Here is a 19891-nt window from a genome sequence, read left to right on the forward strand (position 1 = left end):
AAAAACACCATCTGGCTCACTAATGTCCTTTAGGAGAGGAAACTGCCATCCTACCTGTTCTCATCAACAGGTATCTCCAGACCCACAGCAATGTGGTTGACTCTTAACTGTCCTCTGAGCAATTAGGGACAGGCAATAAAAGCTGCCCATGAATGAATTTAAAAAGTGTTTCCTTGGTTCATGCTCCATTTGAATTATTGGCACCAGAATACCTAAACCTCAGCAAAACAAATATATTTCCACTTCTATTGATGAATTTTATCGTTATGTGGATTGAATAGAAATTAGACAAATGTAGTTATAATGGCATAAACTATAAATAAATTACTATAGTGACTGGAACTGTCAATGCCCAGTTGCTTTTGCCACATAAGATCATAAGAAATAGGAACAGGAGTAGGACATTCAACTTCTGGAGCATACTCTGCATTCAACAGGATCATGGATCATCCAACGCTCCTCATGCCCATTTTCCTGCCCTTTTCCCCATATCCCGTTATTATCAAGACTCCATCTCAGCCTTAAATATACACAAGAACTTGGTACTACAGCTTTTTGTGGTGAGGAGTTCCAAAGACTCTCAATCCTCAGAATAAATTCCTCCGACTCTTAGTGAACCTTCTCTGAACTGCCTCCAATGAAATAATATCATTTCTTAGATAAGGGGGACCAAAACTTCTTACAATACTCCAGATATGGTCTCAACAGCATTTTGTACTACTGCAGGAGTTCTCTATTCCTATACAGGAATCCCCCACAATGTGAAAGTAGAGCGTTCCCATGACACCTTTCATAAGCTGAAATGGCATAAAGCAACGAAGCCTTAATTTATGTGGGAAACATTTCACCTTTCTTCGTAAAAGTGAAAATCCTCTTGGATTTCTTTTGGTTACCAAAAAAAAATGGTCCTAATGTAGGTCTTTTGTAAAAGTGAAGTGGCATAAAGCGAAATTTTGAAAAGGAGAGGATAGCTGTACTCCAACTCCCTTGAAATAGGAGCCAACATTCCATGAGCCTTCCTGATTACCTGCTGCACCTGCAAGCTAGCTTTCAGAGTTTTTTTCTCATAAATAGCCCCAAAGTCCCTTTCTGTTGAAGATTTCTCTATTTAAATAATATTTTTTGCTCTCCCTTCCAAAATGAACACTTCATATTATTCTCCATTTCTTATCTTTTTGCCCATTTACTTAACCTATCAATATCTCCCTGTAAACTGTTTGTAACCCTCTGGCAAGCTGTCCTTACACCTACACTTGGACACCATTTCCAAAACTTCTGCATGCAGCAATGAACAACTTCATACTGACAGTAATGATTAAAGTTTCTTATGAGAATGATAAAAAAGTCTTTCAAACTCTGGAGAAAATTCAAGATTACATTAACAAACTTTCAGTCAATTTATTTCCTTCAAAAGGTATTTTCTGGCTCTTATATACAGATACTCTTAATAAATTACATTAAGTATGGCAGGACTTCTTTCTATAAATATAGATTTGCTGCACAAGACAAACTAATTAGCACAGAGGAAGGATATTCTCCACCAATCGACCAATTAACTTGCAGTAGTACGTGTCATCAGGAACCCACGGATTGTCTTCTCGTGCATTCATGGCAGATTTCAGGTAAGTTTCACTTAAACACCAGCCTTGTAGTCGGTTATCTTTTAGAGAGCCAATGACTGCATGAACAAGCTTGCGTTTAAGATTTGTGCGATCTCGCAGATGTCTCTCATAGTAATGAAGTGTGTTGTATAGGTAGGTGACAGGTCGGTCTATAGTGGAAGCAAAAATGCAATTGAACATTGATCCTTCACTTCAATTAATTTTAAGCAAAAACATTTAAAATAAGAATACAAACTCTCCAAAATCAGGAATGTAAGTAAATGTATTCAAAGACTTGTTTTAAAGACACACTAGGAAAATTAACAATAGGCTTCATATAGAAAAAAAGGTTAACGGTAGATTTGATACAGGTGCTCAAAGTCACAAAGGGTACATACAGAATAAATAAAGAGACAATGCAGTGGCAGAAGGGTAAGTAGGCAGATTTAAGGTGATTGGCAAAAGAAGCAGGGGTAGCATAAATGAAAAGATTTCTTATATAGCTGTGATTCGAATGTTCTCTACAGAAAAAAAGAGTGAAAGAAGCAGATTTTAACAACAGATTTCAAAAGGGAATTAGATAAGTAATGGTAAAGAAATAAAATTACACAGCTGCAAAGAAACAACAAGGAAGTGTTATGGATCAGGCCAGACCTTAAAACATTTCAAGAAATTAGCCCAGACCCTAAATTTGCTCGTTGTTTTAAGCAAGTGTAAAGTGGACATTCCAGGAGAGATGGCACTGGTGAAACCACTTAATTTTAACCAAAACAGCATTTATTTACAAGATTACTGAATAAAATACAAACAAAAGAGAACAAAATCCAGAATAACTTAACCTATCTGAAAATCCAGTGGATCATCCCAATTTAATGATGTTGTTCCAAATACTTGGAATAATCCCCACAAACACTCCTTGGCACAAAAAGGTAAAATCAAACGCAGGGGCTTACAGGAGAGGTGAGAGACACACAGACAAAGAGAGAGAGAGAGAGCGAGAGAGAGAGAGAGAGAGAGCGAGAGAGAGAGATTGGTGTGTGTGTGTGGAGGGGAGGGGGGCTACCACCATGGGCCTGCTTCTTTGACAATGGCCTGATGGCTATCAGTGAATAATCAGACCAGAGCAAAACTGTGAGCTGGGAGAACTTGCCACTCCCCTTTTCTTGTATAAGTGTTTTTTTTCAAAAACTTTAAAGCCTTTTGTCTAAGGCAGTATCTGTTCATTATTATTAAATTGGCCTAAAACTCTTCAAGCTAAAGTTTTTAAAGTCTGTGTCTTTTATGACCTCTTTGAAAAAAATCCAAGGACACCATGAACTTGTTAAAGGAGCAACATCATCACAGAAGAGTGATTAATCTCTTTCTAAAACATGAAAGATTAACAGGTCTCCTTTGACACATTGTTCCTATGTTCTGTAAAGCCTATTTCACTCCCAAGAGAAAATCTCAACTTCAGCCTCCAGAACACAAATACAACACTTAAACAAATGTAACCTTGTCTCTCTACTAAAGGCAGTTTCACGCATTCATTTTGCGAATTGTCCTAAGCTGAAAACTTCTGGATTGTCGTAGAGTATGCAAACTTAATTTTATTACTTCAGACAAATTTCTCAAATGACCTTTTTGCACCTTTCAAGTCATTATTTGATGCAGGAATCTAAGGTTGCAGCCTCTTTTTTCATAAAACCTCATAATTGGAGCTTTCCTGAGCTTGGTGATATTCGACTGATGCAGTGTTAAGATGTTTGTTGTTCAGCAATTTTCTGACTGCAGGTCCCAGCATGCATCCTTCACTCTTCTCATTTGTTCAATTCCCTTTCGAAAGTTGTGCCGAATCGGTTTCCACCATTTTTCCAGACATTTGATTCTAAATCATAATGTGCAAAAATATTTTTTGCACAGTGGGTTATCTCTGGGGAACCTTTTAACCCCTAAAACATATAGGTTTGGATCAAGTGGGAAGGTAAAACATGCAAAACTTTAAAAATGAACTTGTGGTTTTAACTGCTATGGGCAAGTGACCAAACAGCCCTTGGAATGTGACTTGACCAGTAAATCTTTTATGCCTTCATTTTAACGGGTTTTCTATTTTTCACCAAGAGCGTCAGGTTTTCCTGGCTTGGGAAAACCTGGCAGATAAAAGATGCAAGAGTGTTAAGCATTTCTGCAGCATAGTTTGTGGGTAAAGCAGAACAAGAGCACTTTTCCTAGGCCTAACAATCTACACAGTAAAAAGCCTCTTATTGTTGATCTGATTTCTACTTTCACAATCCCTGATCCTACCCAAACACACAGAATTCTTCCTTTTTTGTACTTCAGTTCTTGCACTTGATAATTCTTTTTCTCCCTCCATGTCACACACATTCACCCATGTAAAAAACTCAAGGCAAGGATGCTATAAAAATGTTGCTTCAGTTGTGATATTGGATACGCATCTTTCTAATAGGGGGAAAATATTTCAACATTTCACCTTACTGATCATATCTCCTACATATCAGTGGCGTAGCAGAACATCATCGGCACTGTACTTCCAATCTTTCATGAGACTGTCTTGCTGGTGGCGCAAAGGCATAAAAAATTTCATCCTGCAATCACTGAAGATAGGCTTAGCACAGCCACGAAGTGAGCCTAGTGTTTCTGTATTGATGAGATAGTTCTAGAGCAGACTCATGACTGCTGCAGTGGAGTTTGAGCTCAGTGGGAGTTACTGTGACATTGGCAGTTGCTGCTATCAGCAAAGTGACCCAAAACTGACTCATTATTGGTCACCAGGCCCATAGTGGAGCACTATATTGTTATTTTTCTGCCTCTGTATTCTAAGTTTTGTTCTTTTTTCCTGTGTTTTAAGATAGAATTAGAAAGTGGTGCCACTGTACAGCACTTCTCACTGTATTTTGTAACAAAATAAATATAATAAATAAATAAATAAATAATTTGTGAGCAAATTTGATGTTTAGTAAATCGTATCAGATCACTGGCCTTGCAAAGAAACAAGATTGAAATTTTAAAAAAAACTTAATTATACAAATAGTAGAAAACATACCCGCCTAGTTAATACACAAGGAAGAGAGACAAGCACTATTAGATATCTTGAAGTACATGAAACCTACCATGAAATTTATACAGGCCTCCGAGGTGATCAAGAAGTGTTTCCAAAGATTTTGAAACTGGGAGTAATTCTAAAAATCTGTGGATTACAATATCAAACACTGGCAAAAACCGAAGGCAGACATTTCCAAAATAAATAGGGAGATATTGAGGCTGAATTTGCACGGGGGGATTAACCTGTTCAGCCAGGCCCTCAAAATACAGCTTTTCAGGATATTTCTGAAAGAGATGAACAGCAAGTAGAAAGCCTTAAGACGATTGACACGAAAATGAATTCTATTCCTGAGCACCATTCTTTCAAATGTTTTGCAATTTCAATCTCATCTTTTTCAATGCTAATTAGCAGCAGAATTTCATTTTCAAGAGCAGCAATTTATACAAAATGCTTACAGTCTTTAATAATGATTGTTAATATCAGGGCAAAGCTTTCAACTTAAAAATGTTTGCGTTTCATTCAACAGTCACTACACAAAACATAAAATTAGCTTGAATGCTATTATAGCTCATTCTTCATGATATGGATGCTGAAAATATTAGATAATTTAAAAGAAAAACACAACCAGAAGGCAACAGAGGTTCTATCCAGAACGCTACAATGACATTTCCTCTTCCTGCTGGACCTCTGCCATACCAAATTTGTGTCTCACATTTCTCATGTCTTTCTACACTTGACTCGAGTCATATTCTCATGTGTGCTTAAAAACAGAGGACTGCATCGGTAAAGTGGACATACGATGTTTGCCCGATTATCATCAGGACACAAAACTTCAACAGAATCAGTGTCAGTGAATATTGTAAACTTAGCAGTTATGGAAAAACATTTCACTATCACAATCAACAACCACTTCATATTTTCTGCAACACTTTCAATTAAGTAATTATATTTGTCTCGGTTAAACAAACCAAAATTTGCAAAGGATCTGTAATGAATTGATGGGTCTAAATGCTGATGATTTCAACGAATGGAATTACCAAACTGCAGACCACTTGAAGTGTGTTAGTTCAACTCCAGATTAATACCATGCTCCATCTTGATATTTTGTAAATTCTGGCCACAAACTGTAGCTTCCTGTGGTATGATATTTTTGAATTCTAAAAAATATAGTGGATCCCTTCTACATTAGAAATGGTCCTCTGATAAACTTTGAAGGCAAATAAAGTTTGTTCATAACATTCAATTAAAAAATGGATTTCCTACACTTGCAAACGTGCTAAAGAATATGCTTTTCTTACTTCTAATGGAGTTGGGCCAGGAGGGAGAGAGAGAAAAAGTACGTGTTAAGTCAACAAAAAAAGATGAAATAAAGGTCAGTTATTAAGCCTCTAAAGATTACTTAATAATGGTTGCAAGTAAGAAAATGAGTTAAACACCATATCTCACATCTAGAATTTTGATTGAGTCACAATGGATGATTAGTGTACAACTTGTAAAATCTGATTTTGGTCATATCAAAATGATATTAATTTTCCTCTTTTTGAAGTGGCTTGTTATAAAGATTTTAGACCAAACAATGTAAAGTTCCAGATATGTCAGACCATTCCTCAGAATTGGAGCCACTATTTGCTGAGTAATGTGATCTGCAATAAAGTTTGCTATGAAATTTGCAAGTCAGATTGTGTAGATGATTTTCAGTAAATATCAAGGTCCTTGGGATCACAGCAGGAAAATGGGAAAGCTGACTTCGAACATATTTTAAATTACATTTAAATGGAGCAAAACTGCTGATACAGGATAGCCTGTATTTCATTCCAATATTTAACTAAATTAGAATGACGGAAGAAAACTATGTCAATTGCACTCACCTTATACAACCGGACCAGTATACAGTTAAAATGTTAGATACATTATGATAAGAGCTCAAACTGACAACATAAAGTGTCATCAACAATGCTATCAAGCAACACTTACTCATCAATAACCTGTTCACCAATGCTCAATCTGTAATTACTTGGTTCACGGCTTCAGTGAAAAGGTGAGGGGTGGGGCTCTGCCCCTAATGTGAATGAATTACGCCTTGTGCAAAGAAGATGGCTGAAGTTGTTGGAGGCCAATCACCTCACAGCAAGGGAATTGTCAAAGGAGTTCCTTGGAGTAGTGTTCCGAGTTGAAATACTTTTAGTTGTTTCAGTCAAAAATTAAAGATATTTTTGCATCCTGCTTGCCGAAACAACTTCTTTAGACACACAATTGCAGCAGCATAGTGCAGTGCATGTTGCAATGCTATAATCAAAATCATAATCTGAGAAAATCATCTTTATAAGGAAAGCCATTACTTAAGATTCATTTTGGAGGGGCAATTTAACAGTGAGTAGGTTCCAGACAGACTGTACATAGCAAGATGTCATCATCTTTTTCAACATAAATTGAGATTCACACCATTCAGCTGTCAGGGTTGCTTACTTTTGTTCATGGGATGTGGGATGCCCAAAGTCTGGTTGAAGATTTGTAGCTCGGGTGTCCATTGTTGTGGTTCTGTTCGCCGAGCTGGAAGTTTTTGCTGCAAACGTTTCGTTCCCTGGCTAGGGAACATCATCAGTGCTATTGGAGCCTCCTGTGAAGCACTGCTTTGATGTTTCTTTCTTTCAACCTGGACCCCACATACAAACTACTACAGCTGAAACTGACACCCGGAAGCGGCAAGAACAAACCACTATAAATACCGGAAGAAACATCAAAGCAGCGCTTCACAGGAGGCTCCAATAGCACTGATGATGTTCCCTAGCCAGGGAATGAAACGTTTGCAGCAAAAACTTCCAGCTCGGCGAACAGAACCACAACATGTGGGATGCCCATCGACTATTGCCCTGAAGGTAAGTAAGCAACAACAGAACTTCATGTGTGATTAGTGACTGGTTCTGGCCATGTGATCATCGGAGCAATAAACTCTGGAACACAGTATGCCTTATCTTTTTGCTTTTAAAAATAACTCATTGGCAAAATGTTTTGTTTGCTGTAAGCCAATCTCTGCAGAAAACGATTCATTACTTTTTTCCTGAAGAGGGAAAGTGCTTCTACATTACTGATTGGGTATGTTAGCCAATTATTGCTCCTTTATTGAATAAATTTTGTTTAGCTAACAAATCTTTAACTGTATTTATTCATAAACGTGGTTGCTAAATCTTTTTGTGTAAAACCAAATTTAATGAAGGTATTAAATTGGTCATATCTGTAGCGGGAAAAATCTTTTTGTTTTCACCCATGGAGTAGTGGGGCTACAGCAACAGTACATTTCTCCAGTTTGCCGTAACACAAGCTTTCACAAAGTAAAATGCTTAACTTCTGACAAGTTTAAAATTTAAAACTGCTGCACTGAGTACATCATGACTGAGATTTTGTCTATACAAGTGCTCAATGTGATTGACAAAATGCATAGAAAACTACTCTCAAAAAGAAACTGAAAATGAATATAGAACATCTGTTATTGATATAAACTTAAACCATAACAGTGTATGAATGCAAGACTTTAATGCTTGACATAAAAGATGACCAATAGCAGACACCCACCTTGTGATAGTTCATGTGTTTTGTATGCCAGTCATGTTGGAGCCAATGCTCTGGAGAATTTTCCTTCACAAAGTCACTCACTCGGTTCCTAAAATCATTTGGCTTTAACAGCAACAGCTGAATAATGAAGTAACAGACTTGGGCCTCATTTCCTTCATGACTTCGCAAAGCCTATAATTAAGAATAAAATCCAAACCTCCATAACGATAGGAGTTTTTGTTGAAGATCATTGCTAACAAAGCAGAAATTTATTTTCTGTACAGTGCACTTAAGGTAGTGGCAATAATGGAAGAATCCTACCTTCCATTATGTTTTGTACAAATATAGAGGCTGGTCTTTTTCCTTCTTTGTCATGCCCCAGATAACTATAGATCAGCTTCTGCTGTAATACTGTCGAAAGTTTGCTATCGTTACTCAATACTGATACCAGTCCATACATATATGAGACAACCCAGAAATTTAGAGATTGCTGTCCGCGATTCCAACTTAGAAATTACACTATTAAGGAACTGCAAACCATACCTATAATTCAGACTATGATTTCCAAGCATGAATCAATTAAAAACCTGTAATATTGTGCCAATATTGTTACTGTAAAAGCCTGTGAAATAGTCGCATGCTATTGAATAAGGTACAAGTAAGTTTCTTTTTTAAACAGCATACTAACTCCACAATTGTTGCTTAACACTCTTACCAATCTTAAAAGGCAAATTCAATACTGTCAAAGGTTCCACATTTCTATCTCATAACTATTTATGGCATTATCTGAAAATCAGAAATTTGAGAGGATATTTCAATTTAATTGACTACATACCCTGCTTCCAACACTGCTGCTATACACCTGCAGATCATCTTGGTTTAGTAGATTTAAACTTAAAAAACATTTTAAAAAGCATAAATCCACACTGGAGACCTTTGAGGCAGATTTCTTCAGTCAACAGTAAATGTCACGGTTTCTCTGTTGACCGCAAAGTCTGGCTAATCATAAGTTACTTTGAAATGGAAAGGAGAATCAAGTAAATCAATTAGAGATACAGAAGAACAGAGACCATGCTATTTTAAAACTAGGTTGCTGTACTGATACTCTTAAATAATCTTGAGAATAATAGTGTACTTCATTTACCAGGCATAATATCAATCTGTCCAAGGTGACGATGTTATATTTCCAAACCATGTCATTAAGGATCTCTATGCATTTATTCAATTGTTGTCCTCCAGCAGAAGTTGAGAACTCATAGACGAGGAAGTCAGCAAATGTTCGAACATGAGCTACCAAAGCTCGAGCTCCTATTCTCTCTAACACTCTGCAGTCAAGAGAATAATTTAGATTTCTTTTCAAAATACAATTTACACAAAAACAGTGTAATTCTAAATATATAAAGAACATGTGAAATACCAGCATTGAAAGAGAATGGCATTTTATATAATGAGCATTTACTTTGCTTGAATATTTTGCACCAAATAAACAAACTTCCATTCGCATAATCATAAAACTACATTACAATTCAAGGTTAATTTCTTCACAAGAATAGAGTAGAAAAAGTAAATTTTAATCAGTTGAAAATTGATAATTGTTAGAAATTGAATCTCATTACCATATATACAATGAGTAGAAGTTGAACTTCTTTGTTATTGAACAATGACATTAATTGTAGTCTTTAAGTGAACCATAATTAGAACCTGGAGGACAATAGGAGATAATTTATGCCTATTTAATGTGAGGCATTCTGTCCTTATTTTTTATTCTACTTCATAAACTTGTAAATGAGCTGCAGCTTAGGTAAACTTCTTAGACTGTAATTACAGCTTTCCTTTGGATGAGCTGCAGCTTTTTTAATTGGAGGAATCTGTAAGTGTGACATGGCATGAGGAGTACACAAGAGTGGTATTTTCACTTGCAATGTTGAATAGACACCCCCCGTCTAAGAACTACTTTGCACCTTATAAAAATGAAGGTGTCTTCTTTTATTTCAAGCTACATTTTGCCCCTCTCTCACTTTTGATTGCCCTGTTTCACAACAGAAAGTAGGGGGTCTTCCAAAAAAATATTTAAGTCAACCAGCTTGGGAACTATTTGTGTTTAGCTTCTGAATGATCCCAAAGTTGATCTCAACAACAGGGGAACTGTCCATCCAATAATTTCACAATTTTTATGTCGATAGAATACCAAACCACTAACAGCTGAAGTCAGTGATTACATCAAATCACAAAACACAAAAAAGAAGCCACAAAACCATTATTTTCCACTCTCATTCACGCATGGAATAGTTCCATTGAATTCAGTTCTCATCTGTTCAACTTTTTATCCTCTTCCTTAAATCATTTTTTTTAAATATAAAGAACAAACTTGAAACTGGTCGTCAATTTCCTGCCTCTTCAAATCTATAATGTTTATGGCATTTTGTGAAGCCTGATTGTCATTATCAATTCTATGCTTCTTAATTGCATAATCCAGATTAGAAAAGGCACTCAACAGAAAACTATAGATGTGATCTTAGGTATTATTCCACTAGAAGCTCCAGTCCTCTTTTATACTGTTGCATAATATGTATCACAACTACGTTTGTTTACCACAGAGCAGGTTTTACCATCAATTCTTTCAGATATGTTAACTATTGCTTCAAAGTTGCAATTAAGCTTTGTGCAGTAAAAATTGCAATGAGCTTATTTAGGGAAGACAATTTTATAGTGCATAAACAAACTGGTCAAACAGTAGCGATTGTGGGTTTGTATATAACTACTTCTCAAAATGCCTTTCCTGTCGGAAAGAAATCAAAAAAAAAGAATTAAAATGACAATTAAGATAGCCCAAAGCTTTTCACTTATGAAGTCTTCGGAATTAAGATAATCTTTTAATTAAGAAAATGTTATGTAGCATGGTGGTGTGGTGGCAGGAAAATAATTTACTTTTTTTTACTCCATTAAATCACATAAATGCTGTTATTTATTACCAAGATAGTGTCCAGGGATGTGCAGGCTAGGTGGATTAGCCATGGGAAATGCAGGGTTACAGGGATAGAGCAGGAAGTTTGGTTGGACTCGCTGGGTCGAATGGCCTGCTTTCCACATTGTAGGGATTGCATGGGTTCTGTGGCATTTTTAAATACGCAGATAGTTCTGTTAAATTTTAGTAACATGCTACTAAATTCACAAAATATATTTATCTTATAATGATCTTGACCTGTAGCCAATCTGATTAATGTGATCAGTCTCTAACAACATTTTCCAGAGCAGACAGAGGAAGAGTGGTGGAGACCCCTGCATGGAGAAGTGAGTGATAATATCGTTCTCATTGGTCATTGATTTCCATTTTCTATATTCTTCTTCCACATTCTTCTTTAAATTAAAACGACTTTCCTGAGGCACATTGTTCTGTTTAAAAAAGGCCTAAAGCAGACAAAACATTACAGGTTAATATAAGTGAATGAAGAAATGTTACTTACATGTGCATAAATTAACAGAGGATAAAATATTTGTGGTCGCCCAATTTATTTCAAAACTTGGTCAAAGTGTTCAATTCAAACCAGGATAGAGAGTTGAACTATTTTAGATTTCAACTTGAGAACTGAAATCTACTAATCTTTCTAGTCCAATAAATAAATTAACACTTGATTTTTCCAGTCTTGCTTTTATTACTTTATAAAAACCTAGACATTACTCCCAGGTTATGATCTTACAAGTATGGAAATAATACTTAAACTGATTTGTTCTGTTGTTGTACTCTTCTCTTCTGACACTGATAATCCATGCCTAAGCATTCTATTTTTGCAATTATGTTGAAGCAATTTAATAACTATTCCACAATAGGACAAGAAAAGTATGCCTGGGACTAGAACCCCACGTTATTATTTCTGGGGACATGGATTTGAATCCCATAGTGAGAGCAGGTGGAATTTGAACATCTTTAATATCAACCTGCTTTTACCTTCTCCCCAAAACAAGACTACCCTGGCAGACCCATTGTTTCCACATGCAAACCACTGTGTGTAAAACATTTGCTCCTTGTGTCATTTAAGTTCTGTCTCCTCTCACCTTAAAAAATGTACCCCCTGGTCTTGAAGTTCCTCATCTTAGGGGAAGACAACTACCATTAAGTCTATCTACACCCTTCATTATTTTATAAACTTCTATAAGCTTGTCTCTCAACCTCCTATGCTCTAACGATAAAAGTCCCAACAAACTAAACTTATTTCCTTTTATCGTAACTATTTTAGCTCCCCTTGTTTGGTCTCTTCTCATTTACAATTGCGATTCTTTGGATGTTTTATGTTGGCTCCAAGTTTCAGCTTCTTTTCACCAGCCAGCTCTTCTTTATCAGGAATGTGCAATCCATTGACACACTCTCAACACATCAGTACGGTCTGAACGTTCTCCATTTCTCTCTTGAAAAGTGGTCTGAATAGTCCCTACCCACCACCACTCTCCTTTGTCTGGCTGATCTCATTCTCACTTTGAAAAACTTTTCCTCTAACCTGTCACACTTTCCCCAGATTAAATTGGTACCCGAATTGATATGTGGAACATTTCTTGACTCCTACTTGGGATCCCCCCTCACAACACTTTCTCCAATACATCAATAACATCCTTGACAGTCCTTCCTCCTCCCTCGCAAAATTGGAAATATTAATTCATTTTGCGTCCAATTTCTAAACTTTTCTCAAATTCATGTGGCCCATCTCTAACATTCCTATTCTCTTCCTGAACTTCATGGCTTTCATTTCTGCTATAGGCAGTCTACCAATATTCACTACAAACCCAACATCACCCAGTCACCTTGACTACAGTTCCTTGTACCCAGTTTCCTACAAGGACCTCATTCCATTTTCCCAGTTCCTCAGACTCCGTCATATTAGTTCTAACTGTGCCACATTCCTCAAGGATACCTCCAACGTGCTTTCCCATTTCCTCAAAAAAAGAATCCCCTGCTGTGGTTGATCAAGCTGAAGTACTATTTCCACTGCAGCACAGCTTGAAACAATGCAGGTTCATCTAGATATTCTAGCAAATTCTAGGCAGTGCTCAAGTTACTCCTCTCAAGTTTTTTTTCCACTACCAATTCAGATTTTCAAGAGCTTTTGCTTTTGTTCACTCAATACAAACTGGAATGATTTCAAGGAATGGAGGCAGTTCGATTGCCAGTCAAATGGTCTACAGTCTTGGTAAATCAGGGAGGATAAAAGACCAAACCTTTAGATTCTTGTCTAGCTACGGGAAAAACAAACTTCAGAACCTGGAATGGAAATCAGAATTAGAACTTCCTTCTGAGATTAGTTTAATATGGATAGCTTAGATATCAATGCTCTATTAAAATTGTAAAGCAGATTCACTCTGAGATACATTTCCATGCCAGTATCACAGATGCAGTTTTTTCCTCAGTTTATCCCTTTTCCAGACCGGTCCCAATCAGATTATTTTCCTGTAACTTTAAACATGATTTACCTAAAAGGTAGAATACTTCCTTGACTACTTGTATGCAATATTGAGTGAAATCAACCAGTAAATAAAACAATCCTTTTCACTATTTCACAACTGTTTACGTCTCACTAACACTGAGAGGCTGCTTTTCTGGAAATCTCAACTGTCCATGTACGTTTCACTTTAGGTAGCCAGTTTGTAAAATGGAAGATTTAATTGCTACAACCAGAGAATGGTAATAAATTATTGAGAAGGCTGACTATCTAAAACCAAAACTGAAAATATTGGTTATACACAGTAGGCCAGGTGACCTCTGCAAAATGTAAAAGCACTGTAAACTTGTGCTCCAGAACAAGGTGAGCCTCTAACCAATCTGTTCCAAGACAGTAAATCATTGGTACTTACCCAAAAAGTGGGAAATTACCCAGGTATTACTGGTGCACAGTCAAACAAATCCAACCTAATTAATGTCTTATCAGACAGAGTATAGAAACAGACCCTTTAGTTCAACCAATCCATGCCAAACATAATCCCAAACTAAACTTGCCCCAGCCCATTCCTCTACAACCCCTTCCTAATCATGTACTGATCCAAACACCTTTTAAAGATTGTAATTGTACCCATATCCACCACTTCCTTAGAACATTCATTCACTTGTGAATCACCTCTTCTGTCCCTTGGGTTGTTTTAAATTCTGTCTTCTCTCACCTTAAAAATGTACCTCCTTGTCTTGAAGTCCCCCATCTTAGGGGGAAGACAACTTCCATTAAGTCTACTTACACCCTTCATTATTTTATAAACTTCTATAAGGTTGCCTCTCAACCTCCTATGCTCTAATGAAAAAAGTCCCAGCCTTTCTTTATAACTCAAACCTTCCATTCCTAGCAATATCCTGGTAAATCTCTTCTGAACCCTCTCAAGCTTAACTGAGCGACCAGAACTGGACGCAGAATTCCAGAAGTAGTCCTACCAATGTCCTGTACAACCTCAACATGATTTCCCAACCCCTACACTCAAAGGACTGACCATGAAGGCAAGATTGGCAGCAAAATGATGGAGGGAGTAATTGGCATTGCTTATAAGCGACACTTAAAAGGAATAAGCTAGTCACTGATGCTTTTTTTTTGGATGCCACCAGAGCTACTGTGCTCCTAATCTCATTACTGCCTTCATCTAAACATGAACAAAAGAACTCCAGAGATGAGGTTAGAGTGGCTACCCTTGACATGAAAATATAACTCAATACAGCATATCATTAAGCAGACTGAGCAAAACCAAAAAGGAAGATGGCTGATGTCATTAGAAGTCAATTGTTTTGGCCTGCACAACAGTACAGAAGATATTTGGGATAGCATTCTCAGAACACCATCTTCAGCTACGTTCTCAATTACCTTCCCTCCATCATAAGATCATAAATGGTAATGTTCACTCAGGTTTATCATGTTCAGCACCAATTGTGAATGCTCAGATACTGAAGGTTTGCTAAGAGATAAGTAACATGTATGCCACACAAGTGGCAAGCAATAAATATCCCCAATAAGGGAGAATCTAAACCTAAGGAACTCCTCGATGTTCATTGTTATTAGCATCACTAAATCCCTCACTATCAGCTCTAGTTTAATCAGAAACTAAACTGGAGCATCCATCTCACTATTGTGGCTACAAAAATAGATCAGAAACTGGAAATTCTGCATTAACGAACTAATCTCCCGTCTTCCCAATGCAATAGTACTACTTCCAAGTCATAAATCATGAGGATGATGGAATATTCTCGACATGTTTGCATAGCGCAGCTTCAACAGCACATAGGAAGCTTGACATCATCTAGGACAAAGCAGGCTGCTTGATTGACACCACAACCGTGACCTTCAACATTCAATCCCTTACTAACAATACATGGTGGCAGCAGTTTATACCTTTTAAAAGGTGCACTGCAGTCACTCATGAAGATCCCTTTGTCAATAAAAATTGCCCATCTTTTTAGGTTACTCAATTTTTGATTCTGGACTGAAATATGAAAAAAGTTAGCTTTGACAATTGAAGATTGCGGAAGGATCTCTGCACTTTTTAAAAGTAAGTTACCCGAAACCCATTGCAAGTGCTGTTTACACAGATGTCATTTCAAGCAGTGAGGAACACCTATCTGCAGAAGAGCTGAGGCCAGGGGTGTACGTACACAGAGATTTAATTGACAACAAGCTGATTGATTACTGGTTGACAATGCACAGACCAACGATAAAGATCTGAAAATGTGTTACTGGAAAAGCGCAGCAAGTCAGGCAGCATCCAAAGAGCAGGGGAATCGATGTTTCGGACATAAGCCCTTCTTCAGGAAGGCTCATACCCGAAATGTCGATTCTCCTGCTCTTTGGATGCTGCCTGACTTGCTGCGCTTTTCCACAACACATTTTCAGCTCTCATCTCCACCATCTGCAGTCCTCACTTTCTCCTCAATGATAATGGTCCCCTGCCTGCCAATAACTATAGGAATAGCTCTCTGGTAGCTGAACAGTTAGGGGGTATCAATGTTTGGCAGAAGGAAATGGATTTCCAGCAGGGGAGGCGATGTGTTTCAGTTCTGCAATAAAAAACACCACAAACCTGCAGAGCTAATTTATTTCCATTCATTAGTTGCTATAAGCTGTGAATTTTATTTAAGAAGTCAGAGACTTTCATAAGTGTGAGCCAGTCACCCCCTGCCTCCTACAAATTAAAAACAAATAGCAAAAAACAATTGAGAAACAGCATTCTGATTAGTAAAAGGATCAACTCAGACAAACCTGTCGACAGGAACCACTGAACTACTTCTTGGCTTTTCCCTCTACTCATAACACCCATGTTTCTCTTATGACGGTACATGTATGTAGATGGAAAATTTTTTTAAAGTGGGTTAGAGCTTTAACTAGTACAGTTATATCCTGATTATTCATAATTGCTTACCTGTTGTTAGAACCTATTTATTTCTAATAAATGGTCATTATTTTTAAAGTACAGAAATCTGACCTGTGCTGTGCTTCAAACTGGCACAGATAAATCAGAGAATTTTGCATAGTTTTTAAAATCTTTAATTTTGTGATAGCTCCATGATTAGTAGAACTTGATTGCTAGCAGGCTACCACAGTGAGGTTTAACAGATAGCATCTTCCAAATCCAAGGTCTCTTCAACCTAGAAAGCCAAGGACAACAGGAACACTACCACCTGCAAGTTCCCCTCAAGTCTCACAGACTTGGAACTATATTGGCATTCCTTCAGTTATGGGTCAAAATCCTTAAGTTGTCCTCCCAATATGTGGTTGCCCTGATATTCCAATGACTGCAACGATTCAAGAAGGTTCTTCATTATCACCAGAGGTAAACCAAAATTTGATTGTGCCATATAAGGTTGTAATCTTCACATTCTGCTCAACTCCATCACAATCACTTCCAAATGAGAAATGGTGCCCATCGCCACACTTCCTTTAAGCCATTTGCTGCTGAAACCATAACTTTAAATGTTTTCTTAGCGAACCTGTCATTCTCCATCATCCTCAACTGATCCAAACCTCTGCTGTCCTAATCCCATTCTTGATGAAGTGAATTCATTCAACCCTTTTAATTCCAAATCCCACAGCACCTCAATTTTTTTTTTCTCCTGAATTCCTTCACAGTTCACCACCACTACCATGTCCCCTACCCAATTCTGTCCCATATCCAGAACAGATTCTGCTCCTGACTTTGGTCCTTGACAGACTTCTCTCTCACTTTTTCCCAACACTAACCTTCAACCAGCTATGCCCTATGCATTGCAATTTTCTAAGTCATTATGATATAGTGGGAGGCCATTCAGCCCTTAGTGTCCATGAGCCTCTGTAGAACAAACCATTGGGTCCTAGTTTCCCCTCTATCCTTGCAATCTCCTAAGGGGAAGTTAAATTTCCTTTTTAAATTACTGATGGTCTCTAAAACCTTCCAAATTTTTGCTACTGAAAGGCTCATCATTAAATCTATCTCTCAGGCTAACTTTTCACTCACTGTCATAGTGTGGTATTTTTCTGTAGATGTTGTCCAGACAAGCGCAGTGATTGGTTGCCTTGGGCAGTTCCAATGTGAATCACTCCAATGATAATTAAAAGACTTTCTAATATGAAATGGCTGTTCGCTAAATCAAGTTATTAAACAATGGTCATTCAAACACCAGCGAAACCTGGTCATTTAGAGAAAATTCAACACCATTGGCACATTTCTTTGATTCTGACAGTTTTTAAAAAGGAGACATTAAACCATCGATTTTCTAACTTCTCCAAGACAACCTCTACAAATTAGAGTCCACTGATAAACAAACAGCAATCCCTTTTTCTACAGTATAAAATGTTGCACCTCTTTACATTAGTATCCATGCTAATGGTCTGAGAAGCAGAAGACAAACAACTTTTGTGAAAGTCTCTTTCCAGCAATACTCAAACTCTTTCATATTTAATCATTTAACCAACTTTCGGAGAAATTAAGATTTTTACAATTCCATGGTATAGAAACAAGCAAGCATAAAACTACCGTTCCAGTCTATTAATCAGGAAACAGGTACCAGTGAAAACATGGACATAGAAATAAAAGAGCCCCATATTAGAAACTGTCATAAAGAATGTCATGTGATAGAGCTTAGGCCCCGACGAGTTTAAATTCATAAAGTTCTATTCTTACAGAAATTTATAGCTAGACTTAGTAATGTGACAACTGAAAATGTCATCGGTGACTTCCGTTGAAACAGTTTATTCTCTTTGCAAATTGTGGATTCACGTTTTCTGATTGGAGACTACATTTTAGAACAAACCTTTCTTTAATGATTTCAATTAGAGAGGAATACACAAATTCCAGCTTAGAGGCAGAATTTATTCAAAGCAAATGGTATTGTATTTAAGAGTTGGAGTTGGCTGAATTTGTTGACCATTCTGGAAATCTCTTTCAATTAATTCCTGCAGTGACAAAGCAGGGACAAAATGGGTCACCAATGATTAATTGGGAAAATTATTAATTTAAATCTCTTTAGGATAAGCTAAGATAGGAAGTAGGCGAAAGTGAGGACTGCAGATGCTGGAAATCAGAGTCTAGATTAGAGGGGTGCTGGAAAAGCACAGCCAGTTAGGCATCATCCAAGGAGCAGGAAAATCAACGTTTCGGGCAAAAGATGAAGGGCTTTTGTCCGAAATGTCGATTTTCCTGCTCCTCGGATGCTGCCTGACCTGCTGTGCCTTTTCAGCACCACTCTAACCTAGGATAGAAAGTAGACATACCTTGGCATTAATTAAACAAAGCATTAACCAAGTTGATATTCATGTATCTTCATTTATATCATGGGGAGGGTGCAAACAGAAATTTGTCAAAGTTCATTAATGTGTCTATTGAGAGGCTGTTGGAAATTTTAATGAAAGTTCACATTTTAGACTTTTTGTAATACATGTTATTAACTTCCTGAATATCAAGAATTTTATTGTAATTTACTGGTTTATTCTTGTCACTATATTAACTTTATCATGAATGCGAATTACCCTTTAACTTAAGCCATAAAGTCGGATGATATGATGCTATCAGTCTGGAGTTATATGAACTAAACAATGGCTAGTTCTATTATTTCTGGTACCCATGCAAAGGCTAAATTAAAGCATTATTCATCCTGCAGCACAATTATGGATATCGTGTACAAATACTTTAGGCTTACATTTAGCAGCTGCTTTTGACAGAGACAATAATGTGGAGATGCCAGTGTTGGACTGGGCTGGGCAAAGGAGTAGCACTCTGAAAGCTTGTGATTTCAAATAAATCTGTTGGACTATAACCTGGTATCATGTGACTTCTGACTTTGATAGATAGAGTGAAGAAAATTACAAAATTTGCAATAAATTGGCACCTACCCTGAAAGAATGCCACTGGGTCTCATTGGACTACAACTGGCACACAGTAGAAGATTGGCTAAATGGTGGACAACAATACATTAAGGTTTACATAAAGATTTGTAGTTCAGGTGCCAGTTGTCACAGTTGCCGGTATGACCACCAATCAACAACTCAGGTCAGGGAAACAGTCAGACAAAAAAAGAGTCTCAGGATGATCCAGGTTATGATTATGGACTCATACAGACTACACAGGTACAAACAAAAAACAATTGTGTGCAAAAAGTCATTAACTTCAAAAAACAGCCAGTCAGAAGTAGACCACGACAGTGAAACAGGCTATCACCATAGGATTGAACAAAACTACATACAGAAAGAGAGAGGCACTACAAGACAAT

The 19891-nt window shown here is 37.2% G+C and overlaps 1 protein-coding gene across 3 annotated transcripts in view; it reads right to left on the minus strand.

Moving 5' to 3' along the window:
- The window catches only part of med23 (mediator complex subunit 23), a 120243-nt gene that overhangs the window by 39753 nt on the left and 60599 nt on the right, over positions 1–19891 (minus strand). For all 3 annotated transcript variants that reach the window (XM_060851272.1, XM_060851267.1, XM_060851259.1), the window contains 5 exons: positions 11396–11601; positions 9338–9518; positions 8215–8385; positions 4712–4928; positions 1535–1771 (listed from right to left, as the gene is read on the minus strand). In XM_060851272.1, coding sequence (XP_060707255.1) covers positions 1535–1771; positions 4712–4928; positions 8215–8385; positions 9338–9518; positions 11396–11601 — 1012 coding nt within the window. The remainder of the gene's footprint in view (positions 1–1534; positions 1772–4711; positions 4929–8214; positions 8386–9337; positions 9519–11395; positions 11602–19891) is intronic.

This window comes from Hemiscyllium ocellatum, chromosome 3, assembly GCF_020745735.1.
Source record: "Hemiscyllium ocellatum isolate sHemOce1 chromosome 3, sHemOce1.pat.X.cur, whole genome shotgun sequence".
NCBI classification, from domain to species: Eukaryota; Metazoa; Chordata; class Chondrichthyes; order Orectolobiformes; family Hemiscylliidae; genus Hemiscyllium; species Hemiscyllium ocellatum.